This window comes from Bufo bufo, chromosome 1 (assembly GCF_905171765.1).
Source record: "Bufo bufo chromosome 1, aBufBuf1.1, whole genome shotgun sequence".
In the NCBI taxonomy this organism is placed as follows: Eukaryota; Metazoa; Chordata; class Amphibia; order Anura; family Bufonidae; genus Bufo; species Bufo bufo.
Window position 1 is genome coordinate 743,027,621 of NC_053389.1, and position 21,732 is coordinate 743,049,352.

Here is a 21,732-nt window from a genome sequence, read left to right on the forward strand (position 1 = left end):
TATCATCAAAGATGAGCTTGTGGGGCCTTTTCGGGTTGAGGATGGAGTCAAGCTCAACTCCCAGTCCTACTGCCAGTTTCTGGAAGACACCTTCTTCAAGCAGTGGTACAGGAAGAAGTCTGCATCCTTCAAGAAAAACATGATTTTCATGCAGGACAATGCTCCATCACACGCGTCCAAGTACTCCACAGCGTGGCTGATAAGAAAGGGTATAAAAGAAGAAAATCTAATGACATGGCCTCCTTGTTCACCTGATCTGAACCCCATTGAGAACCTGTGGTCCATCATCAAATGTGAGATTTACAAGGAGGGAAAACAGTACACCTCTCTGAACAGTGTCTGGGAGGCTGTGGTTGCTGCTGCACGCAATGTTGATGGTAAACAGATCAAAACACTGACAGAATCCATGGATGGCAGGCTTTTGAGTGTCCTTGCAAAGAAAGGTGGCTATATTGGTCACTGATTTGTTTTTGTTTTTAAATGTCAGAAATGTATATTTGTGAATGTTGAGATGTTATATTGGTTTCACTGGTAAAAATAAATAATTGAAATGGGTATATATTTGTTTTTTGTTAAGTTGCCTAATAAATTATGCACAGTAATAGTCACCTGCACACACAGATATCCCCCTAAAATAGCTAAAACTAAAAACAAACTAAAAACTACTTCCAAAAATATTCAGCTTTGATATTAATGAGTTTTTTGGGTTCATTGAGAACATGGTTGTTGTTCAATAATAAAATTAATCCTCAAAAATACAACTTGCCTAATAATTATGCACTCCCTGTAAGTGAGGGACATGAACATGTGGAGTCACTATGGGTAGAGATACATGGAGCTAAAAACAACAATAAATTACTAATAGGAGTTTACTATAAACCACCTAATATACCAGAGTCCACAGAAAATCTACTACTAAACGAGATAGACAAGGCGGCAAATCATAATGAGGTGGTTATTATGGGGGACTTCAACTACCCAGATATAGACTGGGAAACTGAAACTTGTATATCTCATAAAGGAAATCAAATAATCAAAGACAATTATCTTTCCCAACTGGTTCAGGACCCGACTAGAGGGACGGCCATACTGGACTTAGTATTAACCAATAGACCTGACAGAACAACAGATGTGCAGGTTGGGGGACACCTGGGAAATAGTGACCATAAATTAATAACCTTCCAATTATCATTCAAAAGAGCGTTTCTACAGGGAGGAACAAAAATACCAAACTTCAAAAAAGCTAAATTTAGCCAACTAAGAGAGGCCATAGGCCTAACTAACTGGGACAAAGTCCTCACAAATAAAAATACAGCCACAAAATGGGATATCTTTAAAAGCATCCTAAAATCTCATTGTGAGAGGTGCATACCGTATGGGAATAAAAGGTTAAGGAACAAAAAGAAACCAATGTGGATAAACGGAACTGTAAAGAAAGCAATAAATGACAAAAAGAAAGCATATAAAACACTAAAACCGGAGGGTAGCACGGAAGCACTGAAAAACTATAAGGAAAAAAATAGAACATGTAAAAAACTAATAAAAGCGGCCAAACTAGAGACCGAGAGATTAATTGCCAAAGAGAGTAAAACTAACCCTAAAATGTTCTTCAATTATATAAATGTTAAAAAGTATAAATCTGAAGGTGTCGGCCCTTTAACCACCTCCGGACCGCCTAACGCAGATTCGCGTTCCGGAGGTGGCAGCGCTGCGCACAGTCACGCATATACGCGTCATCTCGCGAGACGCGAGATTTCGCTCCAAGCCGGCCCGCGCATGCGCATCGCGGGTCGGCAAAAGTTAAAGAACAAGTTCGTCACCAGCCTGCCAGCAACGATCATTGGCTGGCAGGCTGGCGATTTTTAAAAAATCCAATCACAAGCCATATAACAGATCATATTAGTAAATATGATCTGTTATATGGCTTCTCTGCTCCTGTGCTGGTCCTTTTCGTCAGTTGGATCCAGCACAGGAGCAGACTGAACTGTGAGTAGCACCAACACTACACCTTAGCCCCAGATCACCCCCCTGCACCCCAATTAACCCTTTGATCACCCCTTTGATCGCCCCTGTCAATCACCAGTGAAAGGAAAAAAAGTGATCAGTGTAAACTGTCACTTTTTTTTTTTTCACTAGTATTGGCTGTTAGGTTTTAGGGATAGTTTAGGCCCCTTGGTTAGGTAGTTAGCGTCAGTTAGCGCCCACCCCACCGCACCGCAGTCACTTTTATTCGCTGTTTAGCGTATCGCTAATCAGCATTTGTACTTTTATAGTATCTGTAAGTGATCAAAACTGATCACGGTCAGATCTATAATAGTATTAGTGTCACTTTAGTTCGCCCTCCACCCAAAACGCAGTGTTTGCCCGATCAGGCCTGATCGGTCGCCCACACGTGCGTTCACCCACGCCCGCCCCACCGCAGTGACAAAAAATATATATTTTTTGATCACTGCACATTCATTTTACACGCACTGCGGCGATAAAAAAATCAGTTTTGATATTTTTTATCAACCGCAGCGGCCTCCGGTACTTCGCTAGCCTCCCCTTTGTAAGACAGGTTTGCTTTTTTTCTTGGGTAGTCTCAGGGAATACCCCTAAATTTAGTAGTCCAAAATGTCAAACAGGGGGTATTCTTCTGAAGAGGCCTACAGGATTCTGACCCAGTCGGATGAGGAGTGGGAACCCTCATCTGATGAATCTAGCGGGTCAGAATATGAACCTGTGGAAAGCAGTGGCTCTCTGACCCAAAGTTCGGACGAGGAGGTGGAGGTCCCTGGCAGCACCAGGCGTACCCGGCCCCATGTCGCTAGACCACAGGTTATGCAGGATCCGCTTCAAGAGCAGCAGAGTGGGGCTGTCGCTGCCGGATCACGTGGTGAGGCATACACCAGCAGCGCAGCCCTCCCTGGACCTAGTACCAGCACTGCCGTACAACATGGTGACGTGGCGAGCACCAGAAGGGCAGTTGAAGCTGGTACGGTGGCACGTGCACTAGTTACCCCGTCGCAGCCACCGCAAAGACAGGCCCGTAGAGCCCCTAGAATCCCTGAGGTGCTGGCAAACCCTGATTGGCAGTCACCAACTTCAGCCGCACCTGTAGTTCCCCCTTTCACCGCCCAGTCTGGAGTTCGGGTTGAGACGGCTCAAATCGGTTCGGCCCTGGGATTTTTTGAGCTGTTCTTGACTGCGGAGCTCTTGGACTTAGTCGTGGCAGAGACCAACCAGTATGCCACACAATTTATATCCGCCAACCCGGGAAGCTTTTATGCCCAGCCTTTCCGGTGGAAACCAGTCCAAGTTTCCGAAATTAAAATTTTTTTGGGCCTTCTCCTCAACATGGGCCTGACAAAAAAGCATGAATTGCGGTCATATTGGTCAACGCACCCGATTCATCACATGCCCATGTTCTCTGCTGCTATGTCCAGGGCACGATTTGAGGCCATCCTCCGTTTCCTGCATTTTAGCGACAACACCACCTCCCGTCCCAGAGGCCACCCAGCTTTTGACCGGCTCCACAAAATTCGGCCCCTCATAGACCATTTCAACCAGAAATTTGCAGATTTGTATACCCCCGAGCAAAACATCTGCGTAGACGAGTCCCTAATACATTTTACCGGGCGCCTTGGCTTCAAACAGTACATCCCAAGCAAGCGTGCCCGGTATGGGGTCAAATTGTATAAGCTCTGTGAAAGGGCCACAGGCTATACCCACAAATTTCGTGTCTATGAGGGAAAAGATCAGACCCTGGAGCCGGTCGGTTGCCCTGACTACCTGGGGAGCAGTGGGAAGACAGTCTGGGACTTGGTGTCACCCTTATTCGGCAAGGGGTACCATCTTTATGTGGACAATTTTTACACAAGTGTGGCCCTCTTTAGGCATTTGTTTCTAGAACGGATTTGCGCCTGTGGCACCGCGCGAACTAGTCGCGTGGGCTTCCCCCAACGGCTTGTAACCACCCGTCTTGCAAGGGGGGAGAGGGCTGCCTTGTGTAACGAAGAACTGCTCGCGGTGAAATGGAGAGACAAGCGTGACGTTTACATGCTCTCCTCCATTCACGCAGACACGACAATCCAAATTGAGCGAGCAACCCGTGTCATTGAAAAGCCCCTCTGTGTCCACGACTATAATGCGCTCATGGGAGGGGTGGACTTCAATGACCAGATGTTGTCTCCGTATTTAGTTTCCCGCAGAACCAGACGCTGGTATAAGAAGGTGTCTGTATATTTAATTCAATTGGCGCTGTACAATAGTTTTGTTCTCTACAGTAAGGCTGGGAGAACACGATCTTTCCTCAAATTCCAGGAAGAGATCATCGAGAACCTCCTTTACCCAGGAGGTTCCGTGGCCCCATCCCCCAGTGTAGTTAGCCGTCTACACGAGCGACATTTCCCCAGTGTCGTTCCTGGTACCTCAACCCAACCGTCACCCCGAAAAAGATGTCGTGTCTGTAGCAGGAGTGGAATAAGGCGTGACACCCGCTATTTCTGTCCTGACTGTGCTGACCACCCTGCCCTATGCTATGGAGAGTGTTTCCGGAAGTACCACACACAGGTACACCTAGCATAGGGATTGCATCTCACAGGACAGGCACACAGGGCTATTAGGGCCCTTTTACTCTCAGCTGCTGCAAACCTCTCCTTTCACCTGGGATAAAGTGCATAACGTACTTCGCCACATCTTTGGGCGATTTGCGCTTTGCACATTGTCCCATGGGGAAGGAGAGGTTTGTTCTATAAAGGTAAAAAAAACTAAACAAAAAAAAAATTACCGGTAAGTAAAAAAGTTAAAAAAGTTTAAAAAAGTTAATATGTTCTGTTCTAAAGTTAATAAAGTTATTGCTTTGCGGCCTGGTTTTTTCTTTTTTGTTTTGTTTTTTTTACCTTCCAGGTGGACCAACCGATCGACTAGCTGCAGCACTGATGTGCATTCTGACAGAAGCATTGTGCTGCTGTCAGATTACACGCAAGTCGGTGTATGCGGCGCTGCAAGACGAGATTTCTCCTCTGCAGTAAAAGATATGTTTGCCGAGGCATATGAGCTGAGGAGGTGGCGGTGTTCATATACTTTGGCAAACACTTTGTATATACAGGGAGTGCAGAATTATTAGGCAAGTTGTATTTTTGAGGATTAATTTTATTATTGAACAACAACCATGTTCTCAATGAACCCAAAAAACTCATTAATATCAAAGCTGAATATTTTTGGAAGTAGTTTTTAGTTTGTTTTTAGTTTTAGCTATTTTAGGGGGATATCTGTGTGTGCAGGTGACTATTACTGTGCATAATTATTAGGCAACTTAACAAAAAACAAATAAATAGCCATTTCAATTATTTATTTTTACCAGTGAAACCAATATAACATCTCAACATTCACAAATATACATTTCTGACATTCAAAAACAAAACAAAAACAAATCAGTGACCAATATAGCCACCTTTCTTTGCAAGGACACTCAAAAGCCTGCCATCCATGGATTCTGTCAGTGTTTTGATCTGTTCACCATCAACATTGCGTGCAGCAGCAACCACAGCCTCCCAGACACTGTTCAGAGAGGTGTACTGTTTTCCCTCCTTGTAAATCTCACATTTGATGATGGACCACAGGTTCTCAATGGGGTTCAGATCAGGTGAACAAGGAGGCCATGTCATTAGATTTTCTTCTTTTATACCCTTTCTTGCCAGCCACGCTGTGGAGTACTTGGACGCGTGTGATGGAGCATTGTCCTGCATGAAAATCATGTTTTTCTTGAAGGATGCAGACTTCTTCCTGTACCACTGCTTGAAGAAGGTGTCTTCCAGAAACTGGCAGTAGGACTGGGAGTTGAGCTTGACTCCATCCTCAACCCGAAAAGGCCCCACAAACCTCATCTTTGATGATACCAGCCCAAACCAGTACTCCACCTCCACCTTGCTGGCGTCTGAGTCGGACTGGAGCTCTCTGCCCTTTACCAATCCAGCCACGGGCCCATCCATCTGGCCCATCAAGACTCACTCTCATTTCATCAGTCCATAAAACCTTAGAAAAATCAGTCTTGAGATATTTCTTGGCCCAGACTTGACGTTTCAGCTTGTGTGTCTTGTTCAGTGGTGGTCGTCTTTCAGCCTTTCTTACCTTGGCCATGTCTCTGAGTATTGCACACCTTGTGCTTTTGGGCACTCCAGTGATGTTGCAGCTCTGAAATATGGCCAAACTGGTGGCAAGTGGCATCTTGGCAGCTGTACGCTTGACTTTTCTCAGTTCATGGGCAGTTATTTTGCGCCTTGGTTTTTCCACACGCTTCTTGCGACCCTGTTGACTATTTTGAATGAAACGCTTGATTGTTCGATGATCACGCTTCAGAAGCTTTGCAATTTTAAGAGTGCTGCATCCCTCTGCAAGATATCTCACTATTTTTGACTTTTCTGAGCCTGTCAAGTCCTTCTTTTGACCCATTTTGCCAAAGGAAAGGAAGTTGCCTAATAATTATGCACACCTAATATAGGGTGTTGATGTCATTAGACCACACCCCTTCTCATTACAGAGATGCACATCACCTAATATGCTTAATTGGTAGTAGGCTTTCGAGCCTATACAGCTTGGAGTAAGACAACATGCATAAAGAGGATGATGTGGTCAAAATACTCATTTGCCAAATAATTCTGCACGCAGTGTATAAAAAAAAAAATCCCGGCAATGATTTATTCATCCACATCGATTGATGTGAATGGAGAAATCTGGTTTGCCAGGGCATACGAGCTGAAGTGGGTATGGATGTTGGGCGGAGCTCCTATGTCCTGGCAGACGCCTTTCCCCTCCTTTTTCTTTTTTTGGCAGAGATTTTTTCATCCACATTGATCGATGCGAATGAAGAAATCTGTGCCGTTCATTTTTTTCTTTCAGCCCAGAGGCTGAACGGAAAAAAAAAATCTCATTACCCGTATGCTCAATATAAGGAGAATAGCAGAAACTCCTAATGCTGGGCATACATGTAATGATTGCGGAGACCCTCAAATGCCAGGGCAGTACAAACACCCCACAAATAACACCATTTTGGAAAGAAGACACCCCAAGGTATTCGCTGAGGGGCATATTGAGTCCATGAAAGATTGAAATTTTTGTCCCAAGTTAGCGGAAAGGGAGACTTTGTGAGAACAAAATCCAAAAAATCAATTTCCGCTAACTTGTGCCAAAATTTTTTTTTTTCAATGAACTCGCCATGCCCCTCATTGAATACCTTGGGGTGTCTTCTTTCCAAAATGGGGTCACATGTGGGGTATTTATACTGCCCTGGCATTTTAGGGGCCCCAAAGCGTGAGAAGAAGTCTGGTATCCAAATGTCTAAAAATGCCCTCCTAAAAGGAATTTGGGCCCCTTTGCCCACCTAGGCTGCAAAAAAGTGTCACACATGTGGTATCTCCGTATTCAGCAGAAGTTGGGGAATATGTTTTGGGGTGTCATTTTACATATACCCATGCTGGGTGAGATAAATATCTTGGTCAAATGCCAACTTTGTATAAAAAAAATGGGAAAAGTTGTCTTTTGCCAAGATATTTCTCTCACCCAGCATGGGTATATGTAAAATGACACCCCAAAACACATTCCTTACCTTCTCCTGAGTACGGAGATACCAGATGTGTGACACTTTTTTGCAGCCTAGCTGGGCAAAGGGGCCCACATTCCAAAGAGCACCTTTCAGATTTCACAGGTCATTTACCTACTTACCAGACATTAGGGCCCCTGGAAAATGCCAGGGCAGTATAACTGCCCCACAAGTGACCCCATTTTGGAAAGAAGACACCCCAAGGTATTCCGTGAGGGGCATGGCAAGTTCCTAGAATTTTTTATTTTTTGTCACAAGTTAGTGGAAAATGATGATTTTTTTTTTTTTTTTTTTTTTTCATACAAAGTCTCCTATTCCACTAACTTGTGACAAAAAAAAAAAATTTCCATGAACTCACTATGCCCATCAGCGAATACCTTGGGGTCTCTTCTTTCCAAAATGGGGTCACTTGTGGGGTAGTTATACTGCCCTGGCATTCTAGGGGCCCAAATGTGTGGTAAGGAGTTTGAAATCAAATTCAGTAAAAAATGACCTGTGAAATCCGAAAGGTGCTCTTTGGAATATGGGCCCCTTTTGCCCACCTAGGCTGCAAAAAAGTGTCACACATCTGGTATCTCCGTACTCAGGAGAAGGTGGGGAATGTGTTTTGGGGTGTCATTTTATATATACCCATGCTGGGTGAGAGAAATATCTTGGCAAAAGACAACTTTTCCCATTTTTTTATATAAAGTTGTCATTTGACCAAGATATTTATCTCACCCAGCATGGGTATATGTAAAAAGACACCCCAAAACACATTCCTCAACTTCTCCTGAGTACAGCAATACCACATGTGTGACACTTTTTTGCAGCCTAGGTGGGCAAAGGGGCCCATATTCCAAAGAGCACCTTTCGGATTTCACTCGTCATTTTTTACAGAATTTGATTTCAAACTCCTTACCACACATTTGGGCCCCTAGAATGCCAGGGCAGTATAACTACCCCACAAGTGACCCCATTTTGGAAAGAAGAGACCCCAAGGTATTCGCTGATGGGCATAGTGAGTTCATGGAAGTTTTTATTTTTTGTCACAAGTTAGTGGAATATGAGACTTTGTATGAAAAAAAAAAAAAAAAAAAAAAAAAAAATCATCATTTTCCACTAACTTGTGACAAAAAATAAAAAATTCTAGGAACTCGCCATGCCCCTCACGGAATAGCTTGGGGTGTCTTCTTTCCAAAATGGGGTCACTTGTGGGGTAGTTATACTGCCCTGGCATTCTAGGGGCCCAAATGTGTGGTAAGGAGTTTGAAATCAAATTCTGTAAAAAATGATGAGTGAAATCCGAAAGGTGCTCTTTGGAATATGGGCCCCTTTGCCCACCTAGGCTGCAAAAAAGTGTCACACATCTGGTATCTCCGTACTCAGGAGAAGGTGGGGAATGTGTTTTGGGGTGTCATTTTATATATACCCATGCTGGGTGAGAGAAATATCTTGGCAAAAGACAACTTTTCCCATTTTTTTATACAAAGTTGTCATTTGACCAAGATATTTATCTCACCCAGCATGGGTATATGTAAAAAGACACCCCAAAACACATTCCTCAACTTCTCCTGAGTACGGGGATACCAGATGTGTGACACTTTTTTGCAGCCTAGGTGGGCAAAGGGGCCCATATTCCAAAGAGCACCTTTCGGATTTCACAGGTCATTTTTTACTGAATTTGATTTCAAACTCCTTACCACACATTTGGGCCCCTAGAATGCCAGGGCAGTATAACTACCCCACAAGTGACCCCATTTTGGAAAGAAGAGACCCCAAGGTATTCGCTGATGGGCATAGTGAGTTCATAGAACTTTTTATTTTTTGTCACAAGTTAGTGGAATATGAGACTTTGTAAGAAAAAAAAAAAAAAAAAAAAAATCATCATTTTCCGCTAACTTGTGACAAAAAATAAAAAGTTCTATGAACTCACTATGCCCATCAGCGAATACCTTAGGGTGTGTACTTTCAGAAATGGGGTCATGTGTGGGGTGTTTGTACTGTCTGGGCATTGTAGAACCTCAGGAAACATGACAGGTGCTCAGAAAGTCAGAGCTGCTTCAAAAAGCGGAAATTCACATTTTTGTACCATAGTTTGTAAACGCTATAACTTTTACCCAAACCATTTTTTTTTTTACCCAAACATTTTTTTTTTATCAAAGACATGTAGAACTATAAATTAAGAGCAAAATTTCTATATGGATGTCGTTTTTTTTTGCAAAATTTTACAACTGAAAGTGAAAAATGTCATTTTTTTGCAAAAAAATCGTTAAATTTCGATTAATAACAAAAAAAGTAAAAATGTCAGCAGCAATGAAATACCACCAAATGAAAGCTCTATTAGTGAGAAGAAAAGGAGGTAAAATTCATTTGGGTGGTAAGTTGCATGACCGAGCAATAAACGGTGAAAGTAGTGTAGGTCAGAAGTGTAAAAAGTGGCCTGGTCTTTCAGGGTGTTTAAGCACTGGGGGCTGAGGTGGTTAAAGAGTAATGAGGGGGGAGTCGCAGAGAGCGACGAGGAGAAAGCAAAGCTGTTAAATATTTTTTTCTCCAATGTATTCACTGAGGAAAATAAACTGTCAGATGACATGCAGAATGTAAAAGTAAATTCCCCATTAAAAGTGTCCTGTCTGACCCAGGAAGAAGTACATCAGCGACTTAAAAAGATTGAAATAGACAAATCGCCAGGACCAGATGGCATACACCCCCGTATCCTAAGGGAATTAAGTAATGTCATAGCCAGACCCTTATTTCTGATATTTGCAGACTCTATACTGACAGGGAATGTCCCACAGGATTGTCGCGTGGCATATGTGGTGCCAATATTCAAAAAGGGGCCAAAAACAGAGCCTGGAAACTATAGGCCGGTAAGTGTAACATCTGTTGTGGGTAAACTGTTTGAAGGTTTTCTGAGAGATGCTATCTTAGAGCATCTCAACGGAAATAAGCAAATAAAGCCATATCAGCATGGCTTTGTGAGGGATCGGTCATGCCAAACTAATTTAATCAGTTTCTATGAGGAGGTAAGTTCTAGACTTGACAGCGGCGAATCAATGGATGTCGTATATCTGGACTTCTCCAAAGCATTTGACACTGTACCACATAAAAGGTTAGTATATAAAATGAGAATGCTCGGACTGGGAGAAAGCGTCTGTATGTGGGTAAGTAACTGGCTGAGTGATAGAAAACAGAGGGTGGTTATAAGGCTACTTTCACACTTGCGTTCGGAGCGGATCCGTCTGATGTTTCATCAGACGGATCCGCTCCGATAATGCAGACGTTCGCATCCGTTCAGAACGGATCCGTCTGCATTAAAACTTAGAAAATTTTCTAAGTGTGAAAGTTGTCTGAGCGGATCCGTTCAGACTTTACATTGTAAGTCAATGGGGAACAGATCCGCTTGAAGATTGAGCCATATGGTGTCATCTTCAAGCGGATCCGTCCCCATTGACTTACATTGTAAGTCTGGACGGATCCGCTCGCCTCCGCACGGCCAGGCGGACACCCGAACGCTGCAAGCAGCGTTCAGGTGTCCGCTCACTGAGCGGAGCGGAGGCTGAGCGCTGGCAGGCGGATGCATTCTCAGTGGATCCGCCTCCACTGAGAATGCATTGGGGCCAGACGGATGCTTTCGGGGCCGCTCGTGAGCCCCTTCAAACGGTGCGCACGAGCGGACACCCGAACGCTAGTGTGAAAGTAGCCTTAACGGTACACACTCAGATTGGGTCACTGTCACTAGCGGAGTGCCTCAGGGGTCAGTATTGGGCTCTAGTCTCTTCAATATATTTATTAATGATCTTGTAGAAGGCTTGCACAGTAAAGTATCAATTTTCGCAGATGACACTAAACTGTGTAAAGTAATTTACACTGAAGAGGACAGTATACTGCTACAGAGGGATCTGGATAGATTGGAGGCTTGGGCAGAGAAGTGGCAGATGAGATTTCACTGACAAATGTAAAGTTATGCACATGGGAAGGAATAATGCAAGTCACCCGTACATACTAAATGGTAAAACACTCGGTAACACTGACATGGAAAAGGATCTAGGAATTTTAATAAACAGCAAACTAAGCTGCAAAAAACCAGTGTCAGGCAGCTGCTGCCAAGGCCAATAAGATAACGGGTTGCATCAAAAGGGGCATAGATGCCCGTGATAAGAACATAGTCCTACCACTTTACAAATCACTGGTCAGACCACACATGGAGTACTGTGTACAGTTCTGGGCTCCTGTGAACAAGGCAGACATAGCAGAGCTGGAGAAGGTCCAGATGGAGGGCAACTAAAGTAATAACTGGAATGGGGCAACTACAGTACCCTGAAAGATTATCAAAATTAGGGTTATTCACTTTAGAAAAAAGACGACTGAGGGGAGATCTAATTAATATGTATAAATATATCAGGGGTCAGTACAGAGATCTCTCCCATCAGCTATTTATCCCCAGGACTGTGACTGTGACGAGGGGACATCCTCTGCGTCTGGAGGAAAGAAGGTTTGTACACAAACATAGAAGAGGATTCTTTACGGTAAGAGCAGTGAGACTATGGAACTCTCTGCCTGAGGAGGTGGTGATGGTGAGTACAATAAAGGAATTCAAGAGGGGCCTGGATGTATTTCTGGAGTGTAATAATATTACAGGCTATAGCTACTAGAGAGGGGCCGTTGATCCAGGGAGTTATTCTGATTGCCTGATTGGAGTCGGGAAGGAATTTTTTATTCCCCTAAAGTCAGGAAAATTGGCTTCTACCTCACAGGGTTTTTTTGCCTTCCTCTGGATCAACTTGCAGGATGACAGGCCGAACTGGATGGACAAATGTCTTTTTTCGGCCTTATGTACTATGTTACTATGTAATGTCATGTGTGCCAATGCAGACTATGCTCAGCAGTGACATGTCCTCGAGCAGCATGTGACCCATCAGTGACATGTTACCGCTCAGGCCAGTCATTAGCTGCAGTGGCGCATGTGACCCCATCCATGTGGAAGATGACAGACGTGGACTAGAAGCCGAATGAAGACCACTCGGGGCCAGGGAGTTTGAGCTCAGCGGCAGGGAGTAGAAATGGAAGACTACACTGGTACTGCTGGGGGGGGGGGGGAAAAAAAAAAAAAAAAAAAAAAAAAAAAAAAAAATATGGAAATTTCTTTTAAATGGCTTTTTCAATCAGTTTATAAAATAAGACTTTAAGAACTTTCTCGTAGTTTGTGTTTCTATTCCATAGCCGGACACTACCTTTACCTGCCAGAGTCCACTGAATATAATGGGACTTGGCAGGGATCCAGCCTGTTTCCCACTGGGTCCCATTAAAGTCAATGGGGCCTGGCGGTGCTCTGGCAGTTTCTGGTTATGTCAGATGTGATCTCCGGCAGGCTGCTCCTCTGCCAGAACAGCCTGCAGGACAACGAAAGCGCTAGTTTGAAACTAGCCTTACCAATTTGAAAACATTTGTTTGCTGTCAGTGAATAAGAACACTCTTGTTTTCCGTTCAGATTTCTATCCCTTAAAGCAGTTGTCTCACTTCAGCAAATGGCGTTTAACATGTAGAGAACGTTACTACAAGACACTTACTAATGTATTGTGATTGTCCACATTGCTTCCTTTGCTGGCTGGATTTATTTTTCCCTCGCATTATACACTGCTCTTTTCCAGGTGTTACAACCACCCTCAAATCCACCAGCAGTGGCTGTGCTTGCACACTATAGGAAAAAGCACCCACCTCTCTGGTGACCGGGACCGTGGGCGCGCACATAGCCATGCATACACAGCAGCTCACATCCCGGCCACCTCGTATCTGAGCTGCATAACCCCTGGATATGAGCAGTGCATAATGTGATGGCAAGATGAATCCAGCCAGCAAAGGAGGCAACATGGACAATTACAATACATTAGTGAGTGCTTGTATTAACTTTCTCTACATGATAAGGGTGCATTCACATGACCGTATAAATGGATCTGCACCCTTTCCGCAATTTTGCGGAATGGGCGAGGACCCATTCCTTTCAATGGGGCCGCAAAAGAAGCGGACAGCACACCGTGTGCTGTCCGCATTCGTTGTTCCGTTACGCGGCCCTGCAAAAATTTATAGAGCATGTCCTATTCTTGTCCGCAACTGCGGACAAGAATAGGCATTCTCTATATAGAGCCGGCCACGTGTGGTCCGCAAAATGCGGAACGTACGCGGCCGGTATCCGTGTTTTGCTTATCCGCAATTTGCAGACCGCAAAACACTTACAGTCGTGTGAATGTAGCCTAAATGGCATTTGCTGAAGTGAGAGAACTGCTTTACCAGGTTCTGACAATACAGCAAGTGCCGTTTACATTCAGCAATCAGGAATAAAGGGACGACAGATCAATAGGGGGACGCGATCAGTAATGCCTGCGCTTTTATTTGTTGGCAGCACACTCACGCAGGGCGACGTGCTGCTGATGCGTTGGAGTAACTTTGGTCCTCCTAGTCACCCGTAGTTCTTACTGTGACGTCACACAGCGCTCCGTGTGAGCGCGAGTAAGCAGACTTTTCAAACTGAGCTGTGCCACCGGCCGGGGAAAGCTCAATATCAGCTAAATCAATAGGGTCCAGCCTCCCGTATTCCCTTCATTCTTGAAGACACAGGACATACAGTCGAACAGACAAAGACTCAGAAACAGGTAATTACCAATCTGAGGGTGTATAGTTACTGTATACGGTGTGCTCTTGGGCACTGACAGATCGTGAAGGTGCATAGGGAGTGCATCGCGCAGTACCTGAATAGAGACTAGACATATGGAGATTTGATCTGATCAGCAGCACATTTACACGGGGCAGTGATCGGGAATGAGCGTCGTTGGTTCCCAGTCATCGGCCTGTGTAAAAGGTCCCTACATTCACAGGTTCACAGTGCTCCTGCTCTGAGCGGAGGACACGCTTAGCTCACAGGGCATTTCCTAGATGGGACACATCAGTATCCGCCTTCGGAGAGGACTGTGAATCTAAATAAGGGGTTAATGCACACTGCCGTTGCCCAGCTGTGCCCGTATGCAATCCAGACGGTGCTTATGTACTATGTGTGTGGGTGTTTGTGTCTGTGCCTCCGCACTGCAAAAAAATATATAGAACGTGGGTCTAGATCCATCGCGGCAGGCGCATGGATGGCACCCATGCATTGGGGACTGCAAATCGCGGTCCCAAATGCACGGAACGGCCAAACAACAGCCGTGTGTATGAGACCTAAGAATGTACAAACATCTTGAAAATGGTGAAGAACTGGAACAAAAGTATATTAGAGAGTTTTAGAAGTTTTCATCGAGCTGTGGCCTTAGGGTACAACAGGAATGGTACCCTGCACCGCTCTCCCTGTACAGCAGCGCTGTGAGCCATCCAGTGGGCAATAAATGGCCGCATAGCTCCATTCTGGATATCATATGGATCACATGTAATAATGGGGGATCGCCTTTAAAGGGGTTGTGCAGGGGTTTTGTATTGATGACCCATCCTCCGGATCAGCAGTTTGAAGAAGAGCTCCATGCCAGTGCTGCTTCCTCTCCATTACACTGCCCGTCGGTGGCATAATGTAATTACAAGTACTCGCTCCATTCAAGTGAAAGGAGCGAGTACTGGTAATTACAATGCGCTTACAAGAAGAGGAAGTGGCGCTTGCATGGAGCTCCTCTTCAACAGCTGATCGGTGGGGGTGCTGGGTGTCGGACCACCGCCGACCAGATATTGATGACTTATCCTGAAGCTAGGTTATCAGTATAAGCCCCTTTAAACACAGATTCACTAATGTGTCAAAAAAACGGTCTAAATAAGTGGCGCAAAATGGCACAATTTGGAGCCTCTACGGTTTCTACACTTTTAGCAGATGTGCTTGACAACGCGGCGGGTATAGGAGGTCCATTTTTGCACCACAATTCTGGCATAAAAACCTGTCTCAAAGCAAGCCAACCAATAGTTGGTATAGAGCAGGGATGTCCAACCTATGGCCCTCCAGCTGTTGCAAAACTACAACTCCCAGCATGCTTGGACAGCCTATAGGTATCAGGGCATGCTGGTAAACGTCTCTTCATCCAGTCTGAGCCCCTGTGATGACTCCTGGGCAGGTCCACCAGCTACAGGATTAGTAGACCTGAAACACCAGGCAATAAAAGGAAATGCTTAGACTTGTACTTCAGCGTACCATAGACACATGTGACTGGAGCTGAAACCTTGTGAAAATCTAAATTTGTGTCAGTCTCAAAACTTTTGGCCACAAATGTATAGTCCGCTGGATTTCTACAGTAGATACTTGTGTCCTGCAGCGTCCAGCACAACGATCCTTCTTCCCTCCTGGAAATGCTATTTAAGGTCCATTAACACGTCCACAAAATGGGTCCGCAATTTTGCAGAACATGTGCGGACCCATTCATTTTCAATGGGGCCGGAATGTGCTGTCCGCATCCGGATTTGCAAAAAAATAGAACATGTCCTATTCTTGTCTGAAATTACGGACAAGAAAAGGCATTTTCTATGAGAGTGCCAGTGATGTGCGGTCCACAAAATGCAGAACGCACATTGCCGGTGTCCATATTTTGCGGATCCGCAAAACACATATGGACGTGTGAATGGACCCTTAATGGGATTTTCTGGTCATAGTCAAATAAAGCTTACAGAGCACCCGTCGCCTCTCCTGACATGTCTGATCCAGTAACTACTTGCATTCCCCATGTAATAACTCTGGAGCATCTATTCCTACGACTATGTTGTGCCATTCCTCTATTATTGCTACAAGAAGTTTATGAATGAACTGCCAGCAGTCTGCAATTAAGGTCCCAGTTGGGGAGGTGACTGAATAGTGTCAGACTGTGCAGGGACACCCCCCAACTGGTAACACCCAGATGGACCTTTATTGCAGACTGGTGCCAATTCATTCATAAACGTCTAGCAGGAATAATAGAGGAATGACATCATCGAGTCATAAGGACAGATGGTCCTGAAAGGTATCACACAGTTACTAAGACAGACCAGTCAGGAGAGGTGACGGATGCTCTTTGTAGGTGCTGGGGCGGTTCAATACACGGCCTGAATCGATGAGTCCAGAAACACGTAAGGACCGGGTTCTACCAGCGCCCGATGCTGACCGCAGTAGAATACAACTATGTCAATGAGCGTCAGGGAGAAGCGGGTCCTCGCGAGTATCAGGACTCATCGGCATGAAAGAAGGTGACCCACCATTTTGCTAAGGCCATGTTCTCATCTGCAGCAAGATGACCTGGACCAAAAACCGTTCCATGGAAGGGTCTTTGTCCAGATTAAACCCAGCATTTACGCCGCAAAGCAGCCGGATCACCGCTGGATCCCATTATTGTCAATAGGGATCCGGCAGTGATCTGTCGAATCCGGTGAACTCCGGCAGGTTGTTCTCTGCTGGAAAACTTCACCGGAGATGTGAAGCTCTGAATGTTTTTTGATATTTAGTACAGCTGCTTGCTGTAAGTGAACTGAAACAGTCTCCACACCCAGAAACTACAAAACTATGTATGCGAATTTCGGTGGAGATCTGTGTAGTCGTTTATAGGGTCACAAATTTTCACATGCAGATTTGTAATGCAGGCCGGGGGTCACACGAGCATTCCCCTTACTGATGGGCCTCATCAGCGGTCAGATCCGCAGCATGATAATCTGCAAAGGTTTCCAATGCGTATTTTGGATACAGCATCCAACAGAGCCTTGTGCCCCCTTCATTTCAGCGAACGTGGGGGTATGATAGGGCTTGGACCCCTCTGGTTATCAAGTGTTAGCATATCCTTAGTTAGGAAAACGTATTTAGGGTGCCCGTAAACGTTTTGGCCAAGCTGAGGTAACCGCACATGTGCAGACCTCCCAAGTAGGGATCGACCGATATTGATTTTTTAGGGCCGATACCGATAATTTGTGAACTTTCAGGCCGATAGCCGATAATTTATACCGATATTCTGGGAATTTTCACTTTTAAAAAAAAATAATTTCCTACACAAATCTGCTGAAAATTTATGTTTATTGTTAACGTGTATTTTATTTTATTTTTTTAATCTTTCTTTTTCATTTATACTTAATATTTTTTTTTTTACTAACTTTTAGCCCCCTTAGGGACTAGAACCCTTGTTCTATTCACCCTGATAGATCTCTATCAGGGTGAATAGGAGCTCACACTGTCCCTGCTGCTCTGTGCTTTGTGCACACAGCAGCATGGAGCTTACCATGGCAGCCAGGGCTTCAGTAGCGTCCTGGCTGCCATGGTAACCGATCGGAGCCCCAGGATTACACTGCTGGGGCTCCGATCGGAGGAGCAGGGGAGAGGGGATCCTGTGGCCACTGCCACCAATGATTAATACTGGGTGGGGGGGGGCGCACTGCACCACCAATGTTTTTAATACTGGGATGGGGGTGGGGGGGCGCACTGCGCCACCAATGATTAATACTGGGGGGCTTGGGGGGGGGGCGCACTGCGCCACCAATGAAGATAAGTCTCTCATTAATTCATATACAGGAGGCGGGAGCTGGCTGCAGAATCACATAGCCGGCTCCCGACCTCTATGAGCGGTAGCTGCGATCTGCGGCACCTAAGGGGTTAACTACCGCAGATCGCAGCTACCGCTCATAGAGGTCGGGAGCCGGCTATGTGATTCTGCAGCTCCCGCCTCCTGTATATGAATTAATGAAAGACTCATCTTCATTGGTGGAGCAGTGGCCACAGCCCCTCCCCTCCTCTTGTCCTCTCTCCTCTAATTGGCGGCAGCGGCAGCAGCATCACAGGGGGAGGAGACACGGCTTCCTTCTCCCCTGTGCTGCGGAGGGAACACAGAGAGCGCTGACAGCAGGGCGATCTGTGTTCCCAATACATTATCGGTATATCGGCAAAATAGATGCCGATACTGATAACGTTCAAAATCCTGAATATCGGCCGATAATATCGGTAAAACCGATAATCGGTCGATCCCTACTCCCAGTCCCTATTTTCTCCTTAAATGTCCCTCTTTTTGATCTGCAATATGTCGTGTACATTGTATTCTATGAGAATTTGAAATTCTCAATGCACACGATGCAGATTTTGACCTGCGGTGCGGACTTTAAAATCCGCAGCATGTCAATTTATTTTATTTTTCCTGACCGGATTTTCTTCACTTAGTAAAATCTGCACCAATTGATGCGGATTGCCAGCATCTCCGCACATGAATCCTGAAGGTCTGCATGAACCCTCACATTTACAATAGTGACCAAGAAAGTGTTTGGATATTTGACCCCAACTTGCACATTATTACATTTTTGATGCACTTTGGATTTTAGTCATTTCTATATTCTGATAATTTTCTTAGTGCACGATAGCGCAAAACGTATTAAAGTGTAGAAATATACAGGAAAACTGGACTTTCACACAATGAATCACAAGTGTCCCTCTAACCGTCCAAACAGTTGGGAGGTATGGATGTATGACCTCAGAATGCCACGCTGTATCCGTACATGTAGCACGAAACCAGAGAAAGTACAGGTGCAGCTTAGGAAGAAGCGCCAATCTCTGGGCATCCTTAAAGGGCTTCTACAGTTATTTTAAACTGATGATCTATCCTCTGGATAGATCATCAGCATCTGTTCGGCGGGGGTCCGACACCCGGGACCCCCGCCGATCAGCTGTTTGAGAAGGCAGTGGCGCCGGCAGTAGTGCAGTGGCCTTCTCGCTGTTTACCGCAGTGACATCACGACTGGTATCACTGGCCTGGGCGGGGCTAAGCTCTGTTCACTTGAATGAAGCTTAGCCCCGCCCAGGCCAGTGATACTAGTCGTGATGTCACTGGGCTGGCGGTAAACAGTGAGAAGGCCGCGGTGCCACTGCCAGCGCCACTGCCTTCTCAAACAGCTGATCGGCGGGGGTCCCGGGTGTCGGACCCCCACCGAACAGACGCTGATGATATATTCGGAGGATAGATCATCAGTTTAAATAAACTGCAGAACCCCTCTAAAGGCTTTGTACTTACCAGTATTTTAAGTTAAAAATCATTTTTTTAATTGGTCTTTATTAAAACTAGCCCTTTTTTCTGTACAGAGCTGACATGATGTAGTAGCAGCCTGTGGATTTTTTGTCTTTTCTGTCAGTTGGAGAGCTGATGGACTCCTTATCTCTGATCTCTGACATTACAAACACTCATTATAGCTCAGTGCTGATAAGAATGGGGCTTAAATAAGTGATTATGACCTCTCAGTAGTTTAGAGATAAGGCAGGCAACGTGAAAGAACCAGTCACACAGCTAGAAAAACAGTTAACCCTTTGTGACAGAACGGCTCAATATTTTTAATAAAGGCCAATTGAAAATATGATTTGGAGCCTAAAATAAGTAAAATGCAATCCTAAACAAAAAATTCCTCCGAAGGTATACTTACCCTTTAAGGCTACTTTCACACTCGCGTTTGGTGCAGATCTGTCATGGATCTGCACAAACGTTTCCGTTCAGATAACACAACTGTCTGAACCTGTTCAGAACGGATCCGTTTGTATTATCTGTAACATAGCCAAGACGGATCCGTCTTGAACACCATTGATAGTCAATGGGAGAGTGATCCGTTTTCAATTGTGTCAGTGAAAACGGATCTGTCCCCATGGACTTACATTATGTGCCAGGACGGATCCGTTTGCCTCCGCATCATCAGACGGACACCAAAACGCTGCAGGCAGCCTCTAGAACGGAATGGGGACTGATCGGAGGCAAACTGATGCGTTCTGAGCGGATCCTTTTCCATTCAGAATGCATTAGGGCAAAACTGATCCGTTTTGGACCGCGTGTGAGAGCCCTGAACGGATCTCACAAACGGAAAGCCAAATCGCCAGTGTGGAAGTAGCCTAAAGGTTTTTTTTTTTAAAGGAAGTTTGCACCGATTGCCATGGGTCCAACTCCTGCAAATCCTAGCCATAACCTGTGACATCAGCCTGACCGGTGACGGATCTGCTTTTAAAGAGCGCCTCTCGGATCTGACTCCTAGATGGGGGTCCTGAGCTGAAGACCATGAGCAGTAATAACATCTGGACAGTGGTCACCGGTGTGAACTTCTGCTGACTCCTATGGGGTAGATCCCTAATCACACCATACACTGCACTGCCCTGGAGCCCAGCAGTAATATCTGTCTGCATCTGGTCCTAGTGGAGAACCCTGTCCAAGGAAAGTCGCATCATGTGACATGAAACGCACAGCACAAGCAGTCTTCTATCTAGAGAGACGCTGATAGGATGTCACCCAATGAATGTACCGCTGCCAGCCTCCCCTATGTACCTTCTCGTCCAGCTCCCCTGTCACCCGGTGCCTCAGCTCCGTCATGCTGCAGGACGGACGCCGCCTTCTATTCCGCTAGGACTATAACGTGCAGAGATGTCCGGGGCCCTTGTTGACGTACAGTACCGCTCCCCGACCTCCTCCGCCGTCTCTGAGCGGCAGCGCGCCTAGCGGACACACGCGCCGCCATCCTCACCCCCATTGGACGAAGCAATAGCCAAACCCCGCCCCTATTGGCTGACAAGGAAGGCGCGCACACAGCGTATAATGAGCGGTGGCTACGTGACCACGCCCATTGGCTAGACCACGCCTTTTGTGATGACGTCATGCAGCCTGTATATAATGCTGGAGGTTCCGCTCCCTCCTAAACCTAAAGTGCGCAGCCAGCTGGGGGCAGATCCCGTCATAAGCTGCAGGTTCACTGAGGAACCTAGTGGAGGCGCTGTGGCTGTATTTGTCTATAGGTCTCACTCTTCAAATCTATGGTGGGCAAAAAGTGAGGATGGTGAGTCGCTACTGGTTACCATACCGATCTTACTAGCGCTAAGGGGTCAAGCACACGTATTTTGTGTCCGTTCCTTTTTTTTTTTTTTTTTTTTTATTGGGCCCATTTCCACATACGGGCTGCAAAAAAAATGGAAATTACTCCGTGTGCGTTCCATGTCAGTATGGCCGCAAGTCCATTCCACAAAAAAATAGAACATGTTGTAGTCTTGGCATTATGGATCTACAAAAAAAAAGGAAGTAACATGGCTGTCGTCTGTTTGTTTTTTGTTTTTTTGCAGATCCGTGTTTTGCAGACGGCAAGATACATACAGTAATGTGCATTAGCCCTAAAGGGAACAGCCGATATCAACCTGTGCCCCTGCAAATGTGTGCGTTCTGCTTTCATCAGGGCTCTGGTTAATGCAGTGTCTG

At 45.4% G+C, this 21,732-nt stretch overlaps 1 protein-coding gene across 1 annotated transcript in view; it reads right to left on the reverse strand.

Annotated features, from left to right (window-relative positions):
- CDS2 (CDP-diacylglycerol synthase 2) overlaps positions 1-20,953 on the reverse strand; it is a 64,769-nt gene extending 43,816 nt beyond the window's left edge. The window contains exon 1 of the mRNA XM_040414456.1: positions 20,815-20,953. Coding sequence (XP_040270390.1) covers positions 20,815-20,859 — 45 coding nt within the window. The 5' untranslated portion in view covers positions 20,860-20,953. The remainder of the gene's footprint in view (positions 1-20,814) is intronic.
- Positions 20,954-21,732: the final 779 nt, after the last annotated feature.